General features: G+C 41.7%; 3 protein-coding genes across 4 annotated transcripts in view; all 3 read left to right on the forward strand.

The window, feature by feature from the left end:
* LOC138970125 (uncharacterized) overlaps positions 1-19,114 on the forward strand; it is a 29,853-nt gene extending 10,739 nt beyond the window's left edge. Inside the window, exons 4-5 of the mRNA XM_070342606.1 lie at positions 14,520-14,920; positions 14,966-19,114. Coding sequence (XP_070198707.1) covers positions 14,520-14,920; positions 14,966-16,152 — 1,588 coding nt within the window. The 3' untranslated portion in view covers positions 16,153-19,114. The remainder of the gene's footprint in view (positions 1-14,519; positions 14,921-14,965) is intronic.
* Positions 847-14,981, forward strand: LOC138970744 (uncharacterized). Its single transcript, XM_070343244.1, has 6 exons — positions 847-903; positions 3,900-3,991; positions 6,236-6,788; positions 10,297-10,386; positions 10,841-10,942; positions 14,495-14,981. Exons 2-6 carry the CDS (start codon positions 3,901-3,903, stop codon positions 14,514-14,516), a joined length of 858 nt encoding a protein of 285 aa, XP_070199345.1. The 5' UTR covers positions 847-903; position 3,900; the 3' UTR covers positions 14,517-14,981.
* Positions 19,115-21,962: 2,848 nt separating the features above from the next.
* The window catches only part of LOC138970746 (uncharacterized), an 11,016-nt gene continuing 8,169 nt past the window's right edge, over positions 21,963-24,809 (forward strand). The window contains exons 1-2 of one of the 2 annotated variants that reach the window (XM_070343247.1): positions 21,963-22,244; positions 24,640-24,809. The exon at positions 24,640-24,809 is cut by the window's right edge and continues 62 nt beyond it. In XM_070343247.1, the coding sequence (XP_070199348.1) occupies positions 24,655-24,809 (155 nt within the window). In that variant the 5' untranslated portion in view covers positions 21,963-22,244; positions 24,640-24,654. The remainder of the gene's footprint in view (positions 22,245-24,639) is intronic. The other variant, XM_070343246.1, reaches the window with a different exon arrangement.

The raw sequence follows: 24,809 nt of genomic DNA on the forward strand, positions 1-24,809 counted from the left end.
CCCCTTGCTAAAGAAACTTCATTTGCTCCCTGTAGAGCTGAGAATCCAATGTAAGTGCTGCTGGATCTGCGGCTACAAAATAATATCTGGCTCAGCCCCATCCTACCTGTCTGACCTGTTCACACTCCATACACCCTCACGATCCCTCCGCTCCTCTGTAGACACTAGAATATTCATCTTCTTTTGTCGCAAACAGCACGGCCAGAGAGCCTTCTCCCACTCTTCTGCCGTTGCGTGGAACTCTCTCCCTTACTCAGTCTATCCGACACTGCCAAACATTTTGTTCCTTAAAATCAAACCTTAAAACACACTTCTTCACACAGTATTTTGATAAATTTTATTTCAATATGGTGCATTTTTGATTAGGTGTTTGAATGTTTTGCCCGTGTTAGTATGCTTGCAGCTTGTCACGTTTCGTTGTTCGGCTTCTGTGCTGAATGCTGCTGCACATGCTTTTTTGCTTTGCTTTGTATGTAAATGTATGTTTGTTTGTTTTTTCATATTTTTTTCATTTTAAAGCGCTTAGAGAACGTAAAGCGCTCTATAAATCTCCCATATTATTATTATTATTAAATAATATATCACAACTCTCTCGCTCTCTCTCTCTCTCTCTCGCTCTCTCTCTCTCTCTCTCTCTCTCTCTCTCTCTCTCTCTCTCTAACACACACCACACACACACACACACACACACACACACAGAACTGTCAAATTGTCAAGCTCTTGCGCTACATTAGTTCAGTAGTTACCGAGTACAGTAGTATGTTGCTCTGCATTCATCATACAGTAGTTTGTGGCAAAGAGACAGAATCGTAGAAAGGGGAATCACTCTGCAGAACTAGTGCCGATCGACTGAAGAAGCAAAATAAAAAGCATAAGTGTTGCGATCTGTCGCTGTCTTTGGAGGTAAAACCCGCATTTTCTGTGCATTCTTTACTTTCACCAATTCGTATTTACTGCACATTCACCGCGTCACGTCTTGAGTGGGGCCAAAAGCAAGAAAAGCTTTCATTCGAGGTCAAATGTATCGTCCACAGGGTCTGATAGTGATACATCATACAGTGATAGCAACAACGTACACCCTCTGTCTTAGTAGTTTTACTCAAGGGAAGTAGAGAAAGACATGGGAGTGTTCATTGACAGTGATCTAGAGTTTAAGACCCATGTAGTCCACGTTACAGCAAATGCATACAAAGTGCTAGGTATTATTAGACGCTCTTTTGATTATCTAACTGAAGACACCTTTGGGCAAGCGATTCACAGAGCGCTGCGCGTTGTGCAGCGCAGCGATTCCCAGAGTGCGGCTATTGCTCTTCTTCTTCTTCTTCTTCTTCGTTCGTGGGCTGAAACTCCCACGTACACTGGTGTTTTTTGCACGAGTGGAATTTTACGTGTATGACCGTTTTTTACCCTGCCATTTAGGCAGCCATACGCCATTTTCGGAGGAAGCATGCTGGGTATTTTCGTGTTTCTATAACCCACCGAACTCTGACATGGATTACAGGATGTTTTTCGTGCGCACTTGGTCTTGTGCTTGCGTGTACACACGGGGGTGTTCGGACACCGAGGAGAGTGCACACAAAGTTGACTCTGAGAAATAAATCTCTCGCCGAACGTGGGGACGAACTCACGCTGACAGCGGCCAACTGGATACAAATCCAGCGCGCTACCGACTGAGCTACATCCCCGCCCGGCTATTGCTCTCACCAGCGCAGATTGTTGACGCGCTTCATTTGTGTACATGTATGATTGATTGCACCTACCTATATTATCTCAAGTGAATCTGTACACCAGTTAACAGTTCCAGCGCCTACAGGGAACGAAGAAGGAAACAGAAAGAGGGAGAAAAACAAACACTCGAAAAAACGATTTGCGCATGCATTCAAATCAACCAGAAAAACAAGAAAAACCATGTATTTGTGTGCCGGATATAATCCTAAGAACCTTTACACTCTTTCTTTGGACACTCAAAAGAAACTTCAAGGCTGCAAAATTGCACTTTCTGCAGACTGAATATACGCATTCTAATCAACCGGAAAAAAACCACTGGAAAAAACGATCTGCGCATGCACGAATCCCAAAATGGCTGCTGAAGTGTTAACTAGTGTGACACCGATTAACAGTTCCGCGGCACTGTACTCAGATACTTGTTTAAAAACGTCATCCCAGTTTAAAAACTCAGCTCCTTTCCATATATAGTAGAAGCCATTGCAATGACATGTAGTGATATGACTGCCAAGTATTCAAGGCCGGAACTTAGGCACGTTTTTACATCGGCGCAGCGATATACGATGAATTCAGTTGAAAGAGTGAGAGAGAGCTCTGTTTTTTGTTTTATTGACAGTTTTATTTTTCAAATAGATCAGATAGATGTAGCTGTTGTAAACTTTGCGATTGTGAAGGAAATGTAACAGCAGAATACATCGGTCGTCGTGAATCGCAGCGCTCCTCGTAGCGCCGGGCCTTGTAAATCGCAACGCGCCGCGCACTGTGAATCCACTTCGTTTGTATTGCTGTACAAGAGCCTATAGTGCGCCCAATCCTAGAGTACGGCCACTCTGCGTGGCAGCCATTCCGTAAAACACTCTGCAGTGACATTGAGGATGTCCAGCGTCAGGCTACGAAACTGATCGCGTCTCTAAAAGACAAGACTTACCCTGAAAGACTTGCAGCACATGAAGCTTTCTAGTTTAGAACACAGAAGAACAAGTCGCATAAGGCAAAATTACTACATTTAGTCAAGCTGTGGAACTCACAGAATGAAACTGAACGCACTGCATTTTTTCGCAATGACCGTAGTCCGCCGCTAGTGCAAAAGGCAGTGAAAGTGACGAGCCTGTTTAGCGTGGTAGCGGTTGCGCTGTGCTGCATAGCACGCTTTACTGTACCTCTCTTCGTTTTAACTTTCTGAGCATGTTTTTAATCCAAACATATCATATATATCTATATGTTTTTGGAATCGGGAACCGACAATTATAGGAATAAGATGAAATTGTTTTTAAAACGATTTGGGAAATTTAATTTTAATCATAATTTTTTATATTTTTAATTTTCAGAGCTTGTTTTTAATCAGAATATAACATATTGAAATGTTTTTGGAATCAGAACATGATGAAGAATAAAATAAAAGTAATTTTGGATCGTTTTATAAAAAAATGATTTTAATTACAATTTTCAGATTTTTAATGACCAAAGTCATTAACTAATTTTTAAGCCTCCAAGCTGAAATGCAATACTGATATCCGGCCTTCATCGAAGATTGCTTGGCCAAAATTTCAATCAATTTGATTGAAAAATGAGGGTGTGACAGTGCCGCCTCAACTTTTACAAAAAGCCGGATATGACATCATAAAAGACATTTATCGAAAAAATGGAAAAAACGTCTGGGGATATCATACCCAGGAACTCTCGTGTCAAATTTCATACAGATCGGTCCAGTAGTTGACTCTGAATCGCTGTACACACACACACAGTGACACACACACACACACACATATGCACACACAGACACACATACACCACGACCCTCGTCTCGATTCCCCCTCTATGTTAAAACATTTACCTAGTCAAAACTTGACTAAATGTAAAAAGGGTAATGCACCTGGGTGCACACCCTGCATACAAGAAAAACACCTTTGCACAGGAAGTGCGTCAACAGGGAATGCACCCGTTTGTTCCACCCAGAAATCACATGGTTGTAAAATTGAACCCCCCTTTTCTTAGACTTTCTGTTCATAGCCTTTGTGAATTTACCCCCATTTTAAGACTCCCTCCTTTTCAAGACACAATTTTCTCAGATTTATGGAGGTCTAGAAAGAGGAGTTCCGCGTATAAGGGTAGGGGATTCGGTGCTCTTTGTGAGACGTAACTCTCAACTCTACATGATTGTCTTCTTGTAACAGGATGGAGGGAGAGGACCCGGCAGTGAAGATTGAGATTGATGTCGCTGAAGAGCCACCACAGTCTTGGTTTATGACCCAGCAACATACACATGGTGAGTATCTGTACCCTGTGTTTTACAGCAAGCAAGGTTGTGTGTGTAATAGTATGTGTCTTGTGTCTGTGTCTGTGGACATGGGTGCACAAGCGAGCATGTGTTTCTGTGATATCAGGCTTGTAGGGAATGGGGCGTGTGTGCGGGATAATCTGTGTTCGTGCGGACACAGGTGAGCATGTGTTTTTGTGATATCAGGCCAGTATGGGACTGGGACAAAAACATTTTATCGGTCGGTAGCTCGTCTGGCGCAGAAACTGGTAATGCTATCGTCATGGGTTTGAATCTGGGTTTGTAAAGGGATTTATTACTCAAAGTTAGCTCTCAGTACTGGTAGTTACTCTCGCTGGTGTGTGCAGAACACGACGTGTGTTAATTTACGCATGTGTATGATAAAGATCTCAAGTTGACAGTAACAGTTTCGTGGCTTTGAAAACAATGGAACACAAGCATTCAAGAAACAAAAATGAAAAGCCAATAAAACCCGGTGTCATCTTGCTTTCATCAGGGAGTATTTTAGCAACCCAAATTGCTATTTGTCACAAGTGTTAGTGTTAGGAATGAAATACATTTAGTCAAGTTTTGACGAAGTGTTTTAACATAGAGGGGGAATCAAGATGAGTGCCGTGGTGTGTGTTTGGGTTGAGCGATTCAGAGAAAACTAGACGATCTTCATGAAACTTAATTATACATGAGAGTTGGTGAGTATGATATCCCCAGACTTTTATTTAATTTGTTTGATAAATATCTTTGATGACGTCATATCGACAGGCTTTTTGTGGAAGTTGAGGCGGCACTGTCACGCTCTCATTTTTAACCAAATTGGTTGATATTTACTTCAAGCAATCTTTGACGTTGTCCAGACTATGGGATTGTATTGCAGCTCGGAAGCTTAAAATAACATTTTGAATTTGCTCATTAAATTTGTCATTAAAATCAAATTTTTGCAAACAGATTTAAAAAGGATTGCATCAATTATTCTTGATCAAATTCTGAATCTAAAAATATAAAAGACTAGATGATTACCTGCTTCGCCGGGTACCGGCTTCGCCGGGAAGAAGTAGAGCCGAATACCAGGCGCAAAACACTGGAGACCTTCTAAAAATAGTAACGTGCAGTGACCTTCTAAAAATAGTAACCTAGTAACGGGAATATGGATTGACGCCACACGGAGGAAGGGAGATAATCGCGGCTGAAAACACTGGAGAAGATAAGGAAGAGTTACTTGGTAGTGGATCCCGACAACAACAACAACAACAACAAAATCGGTTCAGCGTGCACAGCGCTGCGCGCTGAGAGCACATGTTGAAATATCTCATCGATGAGGTTGTGTCCGGGGTGTAGCTGAATACAGTGTCCAAATTTGAAAAAGATCCACCGAGAACTTTGGCCGTGCATCGCGAACAGACAGACAGACAGACAGACAGACACTAGTCGTATATATAGATATGTCCTGTTTACCAAAATAATTATCACAATTATGAAAATAGGTTAATTAAGTACTCAATTAAACTTTTTAGAAATCAATGCACAAAGGAGTTTATCTTATTCTTTATCAAATGCAGAGCCTTCCGTTTCATTCTGTGAGTTCGACAGATTGACTTAATGTAGTAATTTTGCCTTCCGCGACCTGTTGTTTTTAGATTAAGTTACATTAGGTCTTCTTCGGCCAAACTATAGACTTACTACATACCAGTAAGAATAGCTGAAAGAGATACTACTCACTGTATTGATCCGACTGTTTGGGGAGAGATTTGGTTGATTTTGACGAATCAGAAGAATCTGGGGAATCCACTGTACATGTAACTTAATCTAGGTGCACATCGCATGATTTGCTTTAAACACACACCACGACTATGGAACTCAATAAAATCAAAGCAAACAAAGGAGGTTCGGGGCGCTCATGCCTCTTAGATGTTGGCAACAAAGTACATGTAGTTGAGATGCGTCGCCTATGACGCGGCCCCTAAGCTATTACGTTCACCACATACACAAATAAGGCAACTAACTCCTAACACAAACAAAGCTTTCCAACAAGTGCTTTCTTTGCTTATTTTTCCACGTGTAAATAAGCTTTTACAACACTTCCTTTTTGCAAATTGAAGGCAGTACGTCCTCCTATGCGGCATCATTCTTTGCAACGTAGAATATGGTATGCCTGTATAACTTGGGAAGCTATCTGAGGGCCAGCTTTTTCCTTTGGTTATAAGCCCTTTAAATTTGTCAGCAAATTGTCTGTTACAGGACAAGCTGCAGCCAGTTCTGACAGTGATACCTGGCTGAAGGAAGAGGCAGGAGAAGGACAAGCTACAGTCAGTGCTGACAGTGATACCTGGCTGAAGAAAGAGGCAGAAGAACAAGCTACAGCCAGTGCTGACAGTGATACCTGGCTGAAGAAAGAGGCAGGAGAAGAACAAGCTACAGTCAGTGCTGACAGGGATACCTGGCTGAAGAAAGAGGCAGGAGAAGGACAAGCTACAGTCAGTGCAGACAGTGATACCTGGCTGATGAAAGAGGCAGGAGAAGAACAAGCTGCAGCCAGTGCTGACAGTACTTTGAAGACAACAATCATGGAAGCGGATAACCAACCATCTGTGATCTCTCAAAAGCGTAAGAGAGTGACAAACCCAAGGCACAACCTCTTGTCTGAGTCGGAGAAAAAACGGAGACGCAGGGAAAATCAGCGTGTCCAAAAGACAAAAGTAATTTCTATCGGAAAACAGGTGAAAAGATGGATTGAGCTGAAGAAAAGTCTCGGTCTGACAAATCCAAGTTTGGCAGAACTCCTTCTCGACACGTACGTTGTTGTAATTTCTTTCTTTCTTTCTTTCTTTCTTTATTTGGTGTTTAACGTCGTTTTCAACCACGAAGGTTATATCGCGACGAGTTGTTGTAATTTCTGCTTATTGCTTTTTCTTTTCTTTTGTTATTAATTCACGTGTATTTTTCTCATCATGCATGCTTGCGTTTGTGATCGACATCAGGAAATGTAACCGGCACGGTTGGCCTAGTGGTAAGGCGTCCGCCCCGTGATCGGGAGGTCGTGGGTTCGAACCCCGGCCGGGTCATACCTAAGACTTTAAAATTGGCAATCTAGTGGCTGCTCCACCTGGCGTCTGACATTATGGGGTTAGTGCTAGGACTGGTTGGTCCGGTGTCAGAATAATGTGACTGGGTGAGACATGAAGCCTGTGCTGCGACTTCTGTCTTGTGTGTGGCGCACGTTAAATGTCAAAGCAGCACCGCCCTGATATGGCCCTTCGTGGTCGGCTGGGCGTTAAGCAAACAAACAAACAAACAAACAAAAAATCAGGAAATGTAAGACTGATACTGTACTATGTTGTACTACTATAAAAAACGCTGGCGCTGGACCCGAGTACTCTTCAGACTGGCTTGCTCCCCCAGTATGAAAGTTTTTGTCTTGTGCACGTGGATTTAAAAAATAAAAATAAAATTTTTTATTTTATTTATTTTACACAATTAAAAAAATTATTAGAGTAAAATAAAACATGAAAACGTTCATAATAAACAATAGTAAACAAGAATTTTAAAAAAAAAAAATTAGACCGCCCATGCCGGGAATCGAACCCGGTTCACTTTGGCCATAGTCGGAAACGCTTTCCACCAAGCCAACATATTTGACATTCGCCAGTGAACTCAATAATGCCTATAGTCCTCGCGCAGTGGTACACGCACGCAAAGCACGCACGCACGCAAAGCCTGGTGTGGTGTCGCTGGCTTGGCTGGGCGGTTTATCAGCCGAACGGCTGTTCTATCCCACCGCGAATTTATAAAAAATAAAAAAAAATAGACCGCCCATGCCGGGAATCGAACCCGGATCACTTTGGCCATAGACGAATCGCTTTCCACCCGGATCACTTGGATTAAAAAAAAAAAAATTAAAAAAAAATTATTTATTTATTTTACACGATTAAAAAAATTATTAGAGTAAAATAAAACATTAAAACGTTCATAATAAACAATAGTAAACAAGAATTTATTAAAAAAGAAAATTTAAAAAAATTTAAAAAATAGACCGCCCATGCCGGGAATCGAACCCGGATCCCTTTGGCCATAGTCGGAAACGCTTTCCTCCAAGCCAACAAATCTGACGTTCGCCAGTGAACTCAAATGCCTATATTCCTCGCGTAGTGGTACACGCACGCAAGTAAACAAGAATTAAAAAAAAATAAAAAAAATAAAAATAGACCGCCAATGCCGGGAATCGAACCCAGGTCACTTGGATTAAAAAAAACAAAACAATTTTTTTAATTTATTTTACACAATTAAAAAAAATATTAGAGTGAACTAAAACATTAAAACGTTCATAATAAACAATAGTAAACAAGAATTTAAAAAAAAAATAAAAAAAATATAGACCGCCCATGCCGGGAATCGATCCCGGATCACTTTGGCGATAGGCGGACGTGATTCGCACCAGCTAGCTGGCTGTTCCATTAGCTGCACGGCAGTTGTACTCCCACCGCCAAACCTCCCCCCGTTAAGAGTCGTTTTTGTGGAATATTTCGCATTTAGGTCCCAGGTAACATTATGAAGTTTTAATACGATCAATCGGACCTATTATCAAGTTAGTGTATCAACTTTTGAAAGAACTGCGCCCAGTAGTTTCCCAGCAATAAGCTGTTAAGTCGAGACAGACAGACAGACAGACACACACACACACACACACACACACACACACACACACACACACACACACACACACACACACACACAGACACACAATTAAAGTCTGCTGGACCCTCCTACTGCGTACTCGGGGATAAAGGGTAACCCTACAAGTAAAGTACAAAGTACTTGCTCAGTCTTTGCATATTACCATTGGCATTGTAAATTGAACCATTCTGATCGCTGTGGAAAATAGCATACACAAAAACGTTTGCATAACTGCAATGTCTAGAGGTTGTTTTTTGTGTGCATTCTTTTTCTTGCTAAGAATAGAAACAAATGTGCATTAGATTTAAAATTATCAAGCACTATCTCAGTGTCTGCATGTGTCACTTGGCAATGGTATACATCATCACGATCATGTGCACATTGTACCCCACATTGTATATAATTATATATATCCCTTGACCTCCCTTCTTTGTCTCTGTAAATGTACTCTAGGTATATTTCTTGTATTTCCATTGTTCTCTTGTTACATCTATGATGTAACTATTGCACTCTTATAACACATAAAATAGTGGATAAATAAGGGTGCACGAAATACATCATAGCTGGCTCTACTTTCTGTCGTCCTTGACATTCCAAAATTTAAATGCACATGTACCTATCGACCGGATGTGCAAGGGGTAACCACGCTTTTGAGAACTTGCGCAAGAGTCGTTCAGTGCTATAGCTGAGTTGTCTCGACTTGCCGAGACTATCATCACAGCGTCATTGATTTCATGACGTCTGTCGTCCATTGCGTCATATTCTGAGGACGTACTCTGTTCTGTTTCCTTCCATTCTCTTGTGATCAACATGACAAGCCGTATGTGTTTGGGTGTGTGTGCTCGTTGGTGCCGGCTCTTTCAACTAAAACAGAAGTCAAACTAGCAATCGTTAAAAACCCAGTCCGTTCGACCAGCACTGCTATGTTCAGGCTATGCTCTTGTGAAGTTACAAGCATGCTCGTACACACGCCCTTATCGGTACATCATCGACTACGATTGTTCTTTGGACAAGCTGGCGAGTATTTCTAGCTCTTCTGCGGCACAGTAAGCCCAATAGACGATGAAGGTGTCCAAGATCTCAGGAGATGCGTGTGTAACGACTAGATATTCAGTCAAATCCGCGTAAGAGGCTTTCAACTGACGGGGACAACCGAGCCACCATTTTGCACCGACTTGACATAGATCAGGAAACAGACGTGCCTTTAGAATAAGGTATGTGCAGAGGTGCCTCATCTGAACAGACAACTAAAGCTTGATGTTTCCGTCACACTTTGTCTTTTAGATCTTCATGAGATATATAGGTTACAACACTCGTGATTTTTTATATGTCTTGTATTTCAGTCAAGACCCAGCGGGAATATCAAAGGGACTCACTCGCCAGAGGCTCGTGAGTCCCTTCATATATTCATCCGCTGGGCCTTGACTGAAATACAAGCCATATAAAAAACCACTTGTCTTGTAACCTCTATATATACAATATATATCATTATACTGTAGTGATGTACACCTACACCAGCAAACCCGAACACTATTGATTTACCATCCGCCATTTACTGTTTCCGTTCAATGTATATATATATATATATTATATATATGCATTGTAATGTTTGTGTTTGTGTTTTTCAGTTATGAAACTACAACTTACAGTTCAACTACAAGGATGGTACATACAGAGCATGACGCTGTACCACATGTACCTGTTTCTGTTCCAAGCAAGTAAGTGTAACCAAGTTCTAAGCATTAAATAAGAAGATTTTGCTTAGTTCATTGAATTTTATTTGTTTCAAAGAGAAAAGAGAAGTGTGAGTCTGGAAATGTAAGGTACATAGTCAGACTAAAATTAAAAAGCATCCAGTTCCAACTGTGCACGAGAAGTGTGCCTAAATGGAATGCACCCTTTTGTTCCAGCCAGAAATCGCAAAGTTTTAAAGTCGAACCCCCTTTTAAGACTCCCCAATTTAAGACCCCCTCCCTTATAAGTCCCTCATTTCTAGACTTTCTATTCATAGCCTCTGTAAATTTACCCCCATTTTAAGACTCCATCCTTTTTAAGATGTTCTCAGATTTATGGAGGTCTTAAAAAGGGGTTCCACTGTACAAGGGTAGGACTGATTCGGTGCTCTTCGTGAAACGTAACTCTCAAATCGACATGATTGTCTCCTTGTCACAGGATGGAGGGAGAGGACCCGGCAGTGAAGACGGAGGTGAAGATTGAGATTGATGTCGCTGAAGAGCCACCAGTCTTGGTTTATAACTCAGCAACATACCCATGGTGAGTATCTGTACCCTGTGTTTTACAGCAAGCAAGGTTGTGTGTGTATGTATGTCTTGTGTGTGTGTCTGTGGGCATGCGTGCACAGGCGAGCATGTGTTTCTGTAATATCAGGCTAGGGGGGGGAATGGGGGGGTGGGTGTGCATGCGTGCGGGACAATCTGTGTGCGTGCTGGCACAGGTGAGCATGTGTTTTTGTTATATCAGGCGAGTAGGGAATGGGGCAGGTGTGCGTATGCGCAGGACAATCTGTGTGCGAGCAAACACAGGCATGCATGTGTTTGTGTGATATCAGGCTAGTAGGGAATGGGGCGGGTGTGCAGGACAATCTGTGTGCATGCGGGCACAGGCGTGCATGTGTTTGTGTGATATCAGGCCAGTAGGAAATAGGGCGGAGACAGACGGTTAGCAGCTCGTCTGGACGAGCTGCCGCTGAAACTGGTGATGTCTATTGTCAAGGCTTTGAATCTGTGTTTTGCGAAGGGGTTTAATTATTACTCAAAGTCAGTCCCCTGTAACGAGAGTTACTCTTACATGATGTCATACCTGTCAACCCATAAGGTTTTCCTGTATTTTGTATGGGATTTATCCAAATTTAGGTGTGTACGGTCTACAAGGCCTAGCTGTACAGGCAAACCAAATTATAGGGCAACTCTTTTTAACTTGTCATTGCTGTGATCTTGACAACAATAACAGTTTACACATGGTAGCTCAGTTGGTAGAGCACTGGACTTGTGATCGAAAGGTCGCAGGTTCGAATTCGGGCCGGGACGGACACGGGTCAACTTTATGTGCAGACCCAGAGACGGAAGCCATGTCCCACCCCCGTGTCATCACAATGGCACGTAAAAGACCTTGGTCATTCTGCCATAAGTGCAGGTGGCTGAATACACCTAAACACGCAGACACCTGGGTAGCGCGACTCCGTTGCTGCTAGCTTTCCACTGGGAGGAAGCGACCCGAATTTCCCAGCAATGGGACAATAAAGTAATGAAAATGTAAAATGGAAAATGAAACACACATACTCAGGCATGACATTTGACTCAGATACACACACACCCGGGTTGCAGTGTTGGGTTCACGTTGGAGTGATCGACTGCTTGAATACTTAGGTCAGTGTATCCTTTATATAGCCCACTTCCATGGCTTCAGTGACCTTCCCGGTTTCAGATAATTGCATGATCTCTGACCAGTTCTGAATTGAGTTGGATACATGGAGTTCTTTTGAAAATTAGAAAGTGGAACAAACTTACTAGTAACTTGTTTCTCTTTTAATTCAATCTATGATTCAATCATCATTTGAGAATTTAACACCAGAAATGATGAATTGAAAAGCAGCATGAGAGATTATGCAAATGAGGACTAAAAATAGACCTGACAGTGCCTATTCCATTTTCTAAACCTTCTTCCTTTCAACCCGAGTGAACCGTTTTGAAAGTTACCAAATGGAAACAATGTTTTCATTTAAATTCAAATTTTGAGTCAGTAATTATTGATAATTTACCTCAAGACAAGGGAGGCGACTGTGTTATTTGTGTGTGTTATTTGTCAGAAATTTTTTAAGCATGGTTATTTTCCGTTCTGTAGTATGAACATTCATTCCCGGGGTAAACAGCTGGTTTTTGTCCTTTTAACATTTTTTTTTACTGTTTGTAAGGGATTGTTACCTTGAATACAGTTTCTAGTCATATTAATACAGGTTGGCCTTGGAAGGGGTTGACAGGTCTGTGATGTGTGTTAACGCATGTGTATATATGATAAAAATCCCAAATTGATACTGACAGTCTCAGGGCTTTAAAAACATGAACACGAAATCGGTGGCATCAGGCTTTCAACAGGGAGTAAGCAACCAAAATTGCCATAAGGGAAAGCTTATAGGATAACATTACTTTACAATACTGCATACATGTAGTTGTTTTTCAAACCAATGTTACGTATACACAATGTATATACACACACATGGAAACAGCTTGCATAGAAAGTGGGTTGGTTGGTTGGTTTTTGGGTTTTAATGTCAATCAATCAATCAATATGAAGCTTATATAGCGCGTATTCCGTGGGTACAGCTTGTCGAAGAGTTGTCAACACAGGACTAACAAAGAAACTAACATCTACAGACGGACACGAACCCTATCACACACTAGCAAACCCTGATACACATACAACAAACAACTGTTTAACAACAATGTACACATCAATAGCTAGGACCAAACAAAATAATATTAAACACAAAGAAAACACCTCTCACAGAGCACAGCACAAGAATGTCTTTTGGGGCACAACACATCACGTCGAACATGAAAGTCGCAGCCAGCTACGGGAAGAACTGAGTCTTCAACCTACTCTTGAACGCGTCAAGAGAGGGGCTCTGGCGAAGCTCAAGCGGCAGGGAGTTCCAGACGGAGGGGCCTGCGGAGGGGAATGCACGCTGACCAGCAGATGCGAGTTTCGAACGAGGGATGTGAAGGCGGAGTGGGTCAGCAGCAGAACGAAGGGGACGGTCGGAGGGCTGAGACACTTGTAGACCAGAGTGGACAGTTTGTAGGAGATTCGGGTGTTGACAGGGAGCCAGTGCAAGGAGCGAAGTAGGGGGGTGATGTGGTCTCGCTTCGTCTTCCTCAACGTCAGCCTGGCAGCAGCGTTCTGGACTCGTTGTAGGCCATGAATGGATGAGGCGGGGAGGCCAGCCAGAAGGGAGTTGCAGTAGTCCAGACGACTGAAGATGAGGGAGACAACCAGCTTGACACAGGCGTCGTGGGTGAGGTAGCGACGGATGGAGGCGATGCGTCGTAGGTGGAAAAAGCAGGTCTTGATGATGAAGGAGATGTGTGTCTGCATGGAGAGAGTGGAGTCGAGAAAGACGCCAAGGCTCTTGACAGCAGGAGAGAATGGAACAGTCGCGTCATCCAGCTGGAGGTCGGTCACAGTGAGGGAAGCAATCTTCTGTCGTGTTCCAACGAGAAGGGCCTCCGTCTTCTCACTGTTCAGCTTCAACTTGTTCTCAGTCATCCAGTTCTTGATGTCAGTGAAACAACTGGAGATGGATCCCAGGAGATGGTCAACGTCCTCCGGCTTGGCTCAGCAGACATAGAAAGTGGGCAGCATGTAAGGTCTAAAGAGGTATTAACCTCTAACTTTATTTTGATAAGTTCAGGATGTGCTTGGTTAGGGGGTGAGGGGATAGCAGTGGTTGTGTAGGTATATGCATTTACATTAACATTTTGTCATAAATATGGAGCTGATGTCAGTCACATTTTGCTTTTACATTAGGTCATCTTTGGCCAAACGAAAACCAAAGGCAAGTAATTCCTAACACAAACTATATTTTGGCATCTGAAAAAGTGCTTTCTTTGCCTATTTTAAGACATTAATTAAGCTTTCCGAACACTTCCTTTTAAAAAGTGAAGGCAGTCCTACGTGGTACATGTAGCATTATTTGCAACGCAGAATATCTTCTGGTACATGTATAACTTGGGAAGCAATATGAGGGCCCAGTTTTTCCTTTGGTATTACTATTTGCACTTTAAATGTGTCAGCAATTTTCTGTTACAGGACAAGCTGCAGCCAGTGCTGACAGTGAAGGACAAGCTACAGCCAGTGCTAACAGTGAAGGACAAGCTACAGCCAGTGCTGACAGTGATACCTGGCTGAAGGGAGAGGCAGGAGAAGGACAAGCTACAGCCAGTGTTGATAGTGATACCTGGCTGAAGGGAGAGGCAGGAGAAGGACAAGCTACAGCCAGTGCTGACAGTGATACCTGGCTGAAGGGAGAGGCAGGAGAAGGACAAGCTACAGCCAGTGCTGACAGTGATACCTGGCTGAAGGGAGAGGCAGGAGAAGGACAAGCTACAGTCAGTGCTGAGAGTGATACCTGGCTGAAGAAAGAGGCAGGAGAAGGACAAGCTACAGCCAGTGCTGAGATTGATACCTGGCTGAAGGGAGAGGCAGGAGAAGGACAAGCTACAGCCAGTGCTGACAGTGATACCTGGCTGAAGGGAGAAGCAGAAAAATGACAAGCTACAGCCAGTTCTGACAGTGATACCTGGCTGAAGAAAGAGGTAGGAGAAGGACAAGCTACAGCCAGTGCTGAGAGTGATACCTGGCTGAAGAAAGAGGCAGGAGAAGGACAAGCTACAGCCAGTGCTGACAGTGATACCTGGCTGAAGACAGATACAGGAGAAGGACAAGCTACTGTCAGTGCTGACAGTGATACCTGGCTGAAGGGAGAGGCAGGAGAAGGACTATCTACAGCCGATGCTGACAGTGATACCTGGCTGAAGAAAGAGGCAGGAGAAGGACAAGCTACAGCCAGTGCTGACAGTGATACCTGGCTGAAGAAAGAGGCAGGAGAAGGACAAGCTACAGCCAGTGCTGAGATTGATACCTGGCTGAAGGGAGAGGCAGGAGAAGGACAAGTTACAGCCTGTGCTGAGAGTGATACCTGGCTGAAGAAAGAGGCAGGAGAAGGACAAGCTACAGCCAATGCTGAGATTGATACCTGGCTGAAGGGAGAGGCAGGAGAAGGACTATCTACAGCCGATGCTGACAGTGATACCTGGCTGAAGGGAGAGGCAAGAGAAGGACAAGCTACAGCCAGAGCTGACAGTGATACCTGGCTGAAGAAAGAGGCAGGAGAAGGACAAGGTACAGTCTTTGACTTTCCCAGCAAGTTGAAGAGACACATGCGAACGCATACAGGTGAACAGCCATATCAGTGTGGTCAGTGCAATGCTACTTTTGCGTATTGTAGTACCCTGAAGAAACACATGTTAACACATACAGGTGAGCGGCCACATAAGTGTAGTCAATGCAGTGCTGCTTTTACTCAATTTGATCACCTGAAGACACACATGTATACACATACAGGTGAGCGGCCACATAAGTGTGGTCAATGCAGTGCTGCTTTTGCTCGATCCGGTACCCTGAAGAAACACATGTTGACACACACATGTGAACGGCCGCATAAGTGTAGTCAATGCAATGATGCTTTTACCGTATCTGTTGCCCTGAAAAAACACATGCTTACACATACAGGTGGACGACCTCATCTGTGTTGTCAATGCAGTGCTGCTTTTGCTCAGTCTTGTGACCTGAAAAAACACATATTTACACATACAGGTGAACGACCACATCTATGTAGTCAATGCAGTGCTGCTTTTGCTCGATCTGATTCCCTAAAGAGACACATGCTAAGGCTTGTGACGAAGTGATTGCCCATGTCAATAAAAAAAACAAGTCGCGTAAGGCGAAATTACTACAATTAGTCAAGTTGTCGAACTCACAGAATGAAACTGAACGCACTGCATTTTTACACCAAGACAATACAGCTTTGTCACTCCCCGCGAGAAGAAAATCGCTCACTTTTAACGTGCAAAACGCAGTGAAATTGACTAGCCAGAATAGCGCGGTAGGGTATTGCACTAAGCAGGAAAGCGCACTTTTCTGTATTCTTTTTAATTTTCTGAGCTTGTTTTCAATACAACATATCATATCTATATGTTTTTGGAATGAGGAAATGATAAAGAATAAGATGAAATCATTTTTGGATCGATTTCTTAAATTTTAATCGTAGTTCAAATTAATCTATTTTTGTTAATTGTGATAACATTTTAAGAGTAAACGTGACATATGTAATATATTTTTAGATTTAAAATTTGACGAAGAATACGATGCAATCAATTTTAAATCTGTTTGCAGAAAATCGATTTTAATGACAACTTTAATGAGCAAACTCATTAATGACTTTTTAAGCCTCCAAGCTGAAATGCAATACCAAAGTCCGGCCTTCGTCGAACATTACTTGACCAAAATTTCAACAAAATTGGTTGGAAAATGAGAGTGTGACAGTGCCGCCTCAACTTTCACAAAAAGCCGGATATGACGTCATCAAAAACCTTATCAAAAAAATGAAAAACATGTCTGGGGATATCATACTCAGGAACTCTCATCTTAAGTTTTATGAAAATTGGTCAAGTAGTTTTCTCGGAGCACACACACATACACCACACCCTTCGTCGCGATATAACCTTCGTGGTTGAAAACGACGTTAAACACCAAATAAAGAAAGAACACCACACCCTCATCTCGATTCCCAGTCAACGTTAACACATTTAGTCATAACTTGACTAAATGTATAAAGACATACAAGACAGGGTCATGTTTATTTTAAATTACCCTAATTATTTCTGCCTCTCTCTCTCTCTCTCTCTCTCTCTCTCTCTCTCTCTCTCTCTCTCTCTCTCTCTCTCTCTCTCTCTCTCTCTCTCTCTCTCTCTCTCTCTCTCTCTCTCTGTCTCTCTCTCTCTTTTTATATTTAGTCAAGTTTTGACTAAATATTTTAACATCGAGGGGGAATCGAAACGAGGGTCGTGGTGTATGTGCGTGTGTCTGTGTGTCTGTGTGTGTGTGTAGAGCGATTCAGACTAAACTACTGGACCGATCTTTATGAAATTTGACATGAGAGTTCCTGGGTATGAAATCCCCGAACGTTTTTTTCCTTTTTTTGATAAATGTCTTTGATGACGTAATATCCGGCTTTTCGTGAAAGTTGAGGCGGCACTGTCACGCCCTCATTTTTCAACCAACTTGGTTGAAATTTTGGTCAAGTAATCTTCGACGAAGCCCGGACTTCGGTATTGCATTTCAGCTTGGTGGCTTAAAAATTAATTAATGACTTTGGTCATTAAAAATCTGAAAATTGTAAAAAAAAATAAAAATTTATAAAACGATCCAAATTTACGTTTATCTTATTCTCCATCATTTGCTGATTCCAAAAACATATAAATATGTTATATTCGGATTAAAAACAAGCTCTGAAAATTAAATATATAAAAATTATTATCAAAATTAAATTGTCCAAATCAATTTAAAAACACTTTCATCTTATTCCTTGTCGGTTCCTGATTCCAAAAACATATAGATATGATATGTTTGGATTAAAAACACGCTCAGAAAGTTAAAACAAAGAGAGGTACAGAAAAGCGTGCTATCCTTCTTAGCGCAACTACTACCCCGCTCTTCTTGTCAATTTCACTGCCTTTGCCATGAGCGGTGGACTGACGATGCTACGAGTATACGGTCTTGCTGAAAAATGGCATTATGTTCTGTGAGTTCGACAGCTACTTGACTAAATATTGTATTTTCGCCTTACGCGACTTGTTTTTTTACATTTAGTCAAGTTTTTGACTAAATGTTTTAACATCGAGGGGGAATCGAAACGAGGGTCGTGGTGTATGTGCGTGTGTGTGTCTGTGTGTGTGTGTAGAGCGATTCAGACTAAACTACTGGACCGATCTTTATGAAATTTGACATGAGAGTTCCTGGGTATGAAATCCCCGAACGTTTTTTTCATTTTTTTGATAAATGTCTTTGATGACGTCATATCTGGCTTTTCGTGAAAGTTGAGGCGGCACTGTCACGCCCTCATTTTTCAACCAAATTGGTTGAAAATTTGGTCAAGTAATCTTCGACGAAGACCGGACTTCGGTATTGCATTTCAGCTTGGTGGCTTAAAAATTAATTAATGACTTTGGTCATTAAAAATCTGAAAATTGTAAAAAAAAAATTACAATTTATAAAACGATCCAAATTTACGTTCATCTTATTCTCCATCATTTTCTGATTCCAAAAACATATAAATATGTTACATTTGGATTAAAAACAAGCTCTGAAAATTAAATATATAAAAATTATTATCAAAATTAAATTGTCGAAATCAATTTAAAAACACTTTCATCTTATTCCTTGTCGGTTCCTGATTCCAAAAACATATAGATATGATATGTTTGGATTAAAAACACGCTCAGAAAGTTAAAACAAAGAGAGGTACAGAAAAGCGTGCTATCTTTCTTAGCGCAACTACTACCCCGCTCTTCTTGTCAATTTCACTGCCTTTGCCATGAGCGGTGGACTGACGATGCTACGAGTATACGGTCTTGCTGAAAAATGGCATTGCGTTCAGTTTCATTCTGTGAGTTCGACAGCTACTTGACTAAATGTTGTATTTTCGCATTACGCGACTTGTCTTTCTTTGGCTACGTCTGTCTCTGTCACTGTATTTCTCTGTCTCTAGTTCTCTTTGTCTCTGTACCTATTTGACTATGTATTTGACTGTGCTTGTATGACAGGGTGACCTGTCACCAGTAAAGTAGAATAAAACTGCATGTATTGTCAGTGTCCAGTTTAGTCTTTGTTGCCGATTGGTTTGTCTTTTATGTCAGTTCATTAATCTGTGAACTTAAAGTGTTGGAATGCGCCGGTGTCCATCTTAGGAAAGCTGCAGGCAATTAACAGTCTCCGTTTGGCTGAAGCAAGTTTCCTAATCCCTGTGCACCTTACTGTCTTATTAGAAAAAGCTCCCTCCATTTAAAGGGGCCATGCTGACCAAGAGAGTCTGCTTATAATTATAATCATTTTAGAACTGCGAGGTAGTTCGGGAGTCAGTTTGAAGACAGCGGTTCTTTTTTATTTATTTATTTTATTTCATTTTGTGTATACAATTAGCCTGATACACTGTAGACTTTGCTGTTTTGTAAAACAATTTGTTTTTGGTAGTACATACATGTATTTGCGATTTATTCTTATCGGTAGGTAGATTTGCATGGTTTCCTTGCATAGGCAGGGGCCTGTGGCTAGACTTGCAGCTGTCTTACAGAACTCACCCCTCTCTCCAATCTCGCTACCCCCTATCTCTCTCTCTCTCTTCTCTCTCTCTCTTCTCTCTCTCTCTCTCTCTCTCTCTCTCTCTCTTCTCTCTCTCTCGCTTCTCTCTTTATTTCTCTCTCTCTCTCTCTCGCTTCTCTCGCTCTCTCTCGCTTCTGTCGCTCTCTCTCGCTTCTCTCTCTTCACTCTCTTCTCTCTCTTTCTCTCTCTCTCTCTCTCTCTCTCTCTTCTCTCTCTCTCTCTCTCTTCTCTCTCTCTCTCTCTCTCTCTCTCTCTCGCTTCTCTCTTTATTCCTCTCTCTCTCTCTCTCTCTCGCTTCTCTCTCTTCACTCTCTTCACACTCTCTCTCTCTCTCTCTCTCTCTCTCTCTCTCTCTCTCTCTCTCTCGCAAAAAAAGTGATTGCCTACCTTCCTACCCTATTTTTTTGGCTATGTTACCGTAACCACACCTTTTTTTTTGTTTTTTTGTGTGTGCCTAAGAACACCCTACCATTGACTTGAGGAAATTAAAGGACCAAAGACTGATGAAAATGTATGTGCAAATTGAGGTTCTGAACTTATTTGTAAAACGATTGTCTCTCTTAGTAAATCATGACTATTGCGTGGTGTTTAAACGCACAGATACATGTATAGAGTTGTTCTGTTTGGTTATTGCCTATATTGTGCTGTGACATGATTTTTGGTACATATGGTGAAAACATTTAAACTGCGTTTCTTTGATGTTGTTTTTCAATTACGACATTATAAGATGTTTGATGGGTTGTTGACAGACCAGCTTTTTTGTCTGTCCGAGGGGGAGCATATCGTCTTTTGTTTCATATTTATATTTCCCAGGTGCTTGTGAATGAAAACTCGTGAAAATGATGACAAAGCATGATAGCCCGTTTATGTACTAAAATATCTATTTGTCTTAAAAAGGATAACAAGAAGTGTGTCTGGTTGTTTGCATATTCGTATATATATGCTTGCGTGCTTCTGCCTGACTGCCTGTGTCAAGTTGTCTGCCTGTCTGTCTGTCTGTCTGCCTGCCTGCCTGCCTGCCTGCCTGCCTGCCTTTCTCTCAGTGTCTGTTTGTTTTGAACGAACACACACACCGTCATGCACACACACACACACACACACACACACACACACACACACACACACACACACACTCACACACACACACACACATACACACACACATTCCGCTCGAATAGCCTCGGAATAACAAGACCAAACAAATCAACACAAACAAAACAAAAAACAAAAACAGTCGCCTCACGTGCGCTTTCAACCAAAGTGTCCCAGATTATGTGTTGGCTCTGTCACACGTAACATAAGAACGGGCTCAGGCCATTTGCTTTGCGTAATGAAAGATTGCGAAATGTCATTAGTAATATTGGTAACAGGCCTAGGCCCCTGATCATCTATCAGTTCCCGAAATAGCACACACAAACACACTCACACACTACCACACACATACACACATACATATAAACACATACACACACACTCGCACCGTGGACACACACACACACACACTGACACACACACCGGTACGCACACACACACACACACACACACACACACACACACACACACAAACAAGAACATAAAAACTAATCAAATAACGCGACATTGAGATCAAAACGAGAACATAATTCTCTGTAATGCAGTCGGCATTACTCAAAAGATGAGGTGTTGATATTTTAAAAACAAAACTATGACAGTATCTTGGATTTCCCTCTGTGACTTTGCCGCTTCGACGCTGTTCGTAGACAGTCAGTGTGTTTGACGCACCTGCCATGTCTTGCCCACTCAGTGTTCGGTTCCACCAATCTTCGTCGGTAGCCGGAGTATAAGGGTTTTGGATTTGTTTGTTTGTTACTGTTTTTTATTTTTTTATTTGTGTAACCGATATAAAGACTGATAGACGCAAATACATACGGGCGAACGAGCTATCATTGAGACATAGGTTGAGGAACAGATATTCTTATTCAAGTATACACGTATTCAAGTATTCCACGCGGGTATGCACTCTCAGTGCCACACACACACACACACACACAGCGTGCACACACACACACACACCGTGACACACACACACACACCGTGCACACACACAAACCGGCACACATACCTATACACACACACATACATACCTACACATACGTACATCGCACACACACACACACACACACACACACACACACACACACACACACACACGGCGCTCAAACAATTATTTTATGAGATTCCTGGTATGTGTGGTCACATAAATACAACCCTAAGTGTATAGCTCTTGGGGCGATTCAGTATATCACTTTAAACCCTCACACACACACACACACACACCGCGTACCGTCACAAACCTAAGAGTATAAGCTCAACATTAAAATAAGCTAACGTTCCTGTATTTTAACTCGGCTGTTTTTGAATGACCAGTTTCTTTCATGCATTTTTTACAGTCAGTACACAAATCGGGATTTCCCGAAGTGACCTCGCGTTTGCATGTTTGGCAGCAAGGCGGAGTTCGCTCCTCATTCCATGTTTAGCGGCCGCACCTATCAGACATTCTTTCTCGGTTGCTGACTCAATCTGTATTGTGTGGTAAGCAGAACTTCAGGTCTGTGATAAGGTGGCCTGAGAATTTTGTAAGGTATGTCAATTATCTGTATTTATTTATATTGACACATTTACTTTGTAATTCTGGGGTTTTCATGTCATCGTGTCATGTGACTTTGACTCTCGCTTATGACCATCTTTGAACATAGTGGTAACTTTGCATTGAAACGTCACTATGTAACTGTGATGGGGCTTGGGATTGGCCGCTACTTGTGATAAAACAGTTGAACGGAATTCTGTTTTTCGGTTCACTTTGTTCTTCATTTAGATGTTTCCATAATGAGATCCCCACCCCACCCCAATTTTGATTTTGTTTTCCCGTACTTTTGTCATATTGGCTGGTTCTTGGATTGATAAGACTTGATTGATATGCATGATTTGCTTTATGATTGACTATTCAGTCATACTTGTAAGAAGACAATGTCATGGTCGTTTGTCAGTTTAGTTTTGCTTCGTTGTTTGTTTGTTGCTTTAATTGTTTGTTTGTTTGAAGTTTTGAGTTGTTGGTGGGTATTTTGCTGGCTTTTGTTTTACTGTTTTGATTATTTTTTTTCTTTTTCGTCTCGCTATTTAAATAATTTTTTGGTTTTTTTTGTTGTTGTTGAAGAGGCCGATTGTTCCAGGTGGGGAAGGTAAACGCATGAACATGTTTTGACTTGTTTCCTGTCCCTCTTCTCGCCCCCTGCCGCCAATCTCTCTCTCTCTCTCTCTCTCTCTCTCTCTAAGTCGTTTATCAGAAACACTGCAAGAAAGTTTAAACCAGTTGAGTGAATGGACTGAGCTAAATCACATGTCCCTTAACCCCCCAAAAACAAAAAGCATGATAATAACAACTAGGCAAAAACGCCAGAACATAACCTCAATATTTCACGATCTAACGTGATAAAACTTGTTGAAAAAGTCGACCATCATAAAGTTTTGGGAGTGACCATTGATAACAACCTGTCTTGGTCACACCACATCGAACAACTGTCTAAACAAGTGTCCAAGAAGGTTTATCTATTATCTAGAATCAAGCACTTTCAGAATTTGGAAGCCAGGAAATTATTCTTTAATGCTCATATTCAGTCTGTTATTGACTACGCGTCTACCTTGTGGGACTCGGCAAGTGAAAATTCATTCAAACCACTAATTAGATTACATAAACGAGCGCTTAAAGTAGTCTTATTAAAGAAAACAACCCTATCTGAGTTAGACTACATGAACTTAGGCATTCTTCCTCTGAAGGCAAGGCTGAGTTATGTAACCGAGTGCCGAAACACTACGATCACCTCGGGAAGCGAAGTGCAATCAAACAGGATTGAAAATGTTAGGGCTAATTTCTTAGCCCTATAAAAACTGTTATGCAAACCCGAAGGTTTCCATGAACATACAGACAATCGGAAACCACCAGATCCCATCACAAACAGAACTCTACAAACCACAGGTGTTGACTTTAAAGGCCAACAACCCGGGTGCAGAGTCCGTTGTGAAAGGAGCGGTAGCCTCCCCTGTCACATTATAATAAAGGTACCCTAATGCATAAAATTATTCATGGATGTGTACCTCAAACCATATTTTCTAAATTCACGTTAAAAACTTCACGCCAATTGATGAGACTGAACATGCCTGTGCCTAGGATTGACCTATTCAAATCTAGTTTAGTCTATTCAGGTAGCAGTCTCTGGAACACTCTTCCGACAATCCTACGGCAAACTAGCAGCACAAACGTTTTTAAGACCAGATATACGTTTTATCTCATGAAGTCTAAATAAACATCTGTTGTCGCTAGAATGGTTGTTAAAACCAACAACCGGTGCTTTTTAACAATGTATTATTATTTTTATATGCATACACTGATTTTTTCGAATGCAGTGTATGTCAGTGGGCATGGCATTCACAGCTTTGTTGCGTCAGTGCAATTCATTTAAGCAATGTATTGTATGTAAATTGATGATATGTTCTTACTTTCATTTTATTATAATCATGTAGCAGTAGTTTTCTTTACTTGTTTATTCTTTAGCAATTTTAGACTAGTCCCTCTTTAGGGCGAGGGCCAGATGTAAAAAAGCAGATCACTGCTTACTCTATTACCCTCGTTAAATAAAGAATTGTTCTTGTTCTTGTTCTCTTCTCTCTGTCCCCTCACACACACACATTCACACAACTTGACCCCACTCTCTCTTACTCTCTCTCTCCCTCTCAGTCACTCAAACACACACACACACTGGCTCACTCACACACACACACACACACACACACTCAAACACACACACACACACTGATACACTCAAACACACACACACACACACACACACACACACACACACTCACACACACACACACACACACTCAGACGTACCGTCACAAACCTAAGAGTATAAGCTCAACATCAAAATAAGCTAGCTTTCCTTTATTTTATTTTTGTATTGTTTTGTTACTCCATCCAGACCAACTACTACAAAATGGACGTCGAAACAAACTTGCCCTCGTCTATCGCGCCCGACTGGTTCGGCCTTGGAACAAATGAATGCTACGGGAAGACATGCCAATTTGGCGAATTCTGCTCCAAAGATATGCTGTACCAAGCCTGTCGTCAATGCAGTGACATCATCGCGTG

This window comes from Littorina saxatilis, linkage group LG7 (assembly GCF_037325665.1).
Source record: "Littorina saxatilis isolate snail1 linkage group LG7, US_GU_Lsax_2.0, whole genome shotgun sequence".
NCBI classification, from domain to species: Eukaryota; Metazoa; Mollusca; class Gastropoda; order Littorinimorpha; family Littorinidae; genus Littorina; species Littorina saxatilis.

Excerpts from the sequence above, each read along its gene's own strand:
- LOC138970744 (XM_070343244.1), top strand. The coding sequence starts at position 3,901 with ATGGAGGGAGAGGACCCGGCAGTGAAGATTGAGATTGATGTCGCTGAA. Across the intron at positions 3,992-6,235 it reads GACCCAGCAACATACACATG|GACAAGCTGCAGCCAGTTCT; the intron begins GTGAGTATCTGT and ends TGTCTGTTACAG. Across the intron at positions 10,943-14,494 it reads AACTCAGCAACATACCCATG|GACAAGCTGCAGCCAGTGCT; the intron begins GTGAGTATCTGT and ends TTTCTGTTACAG.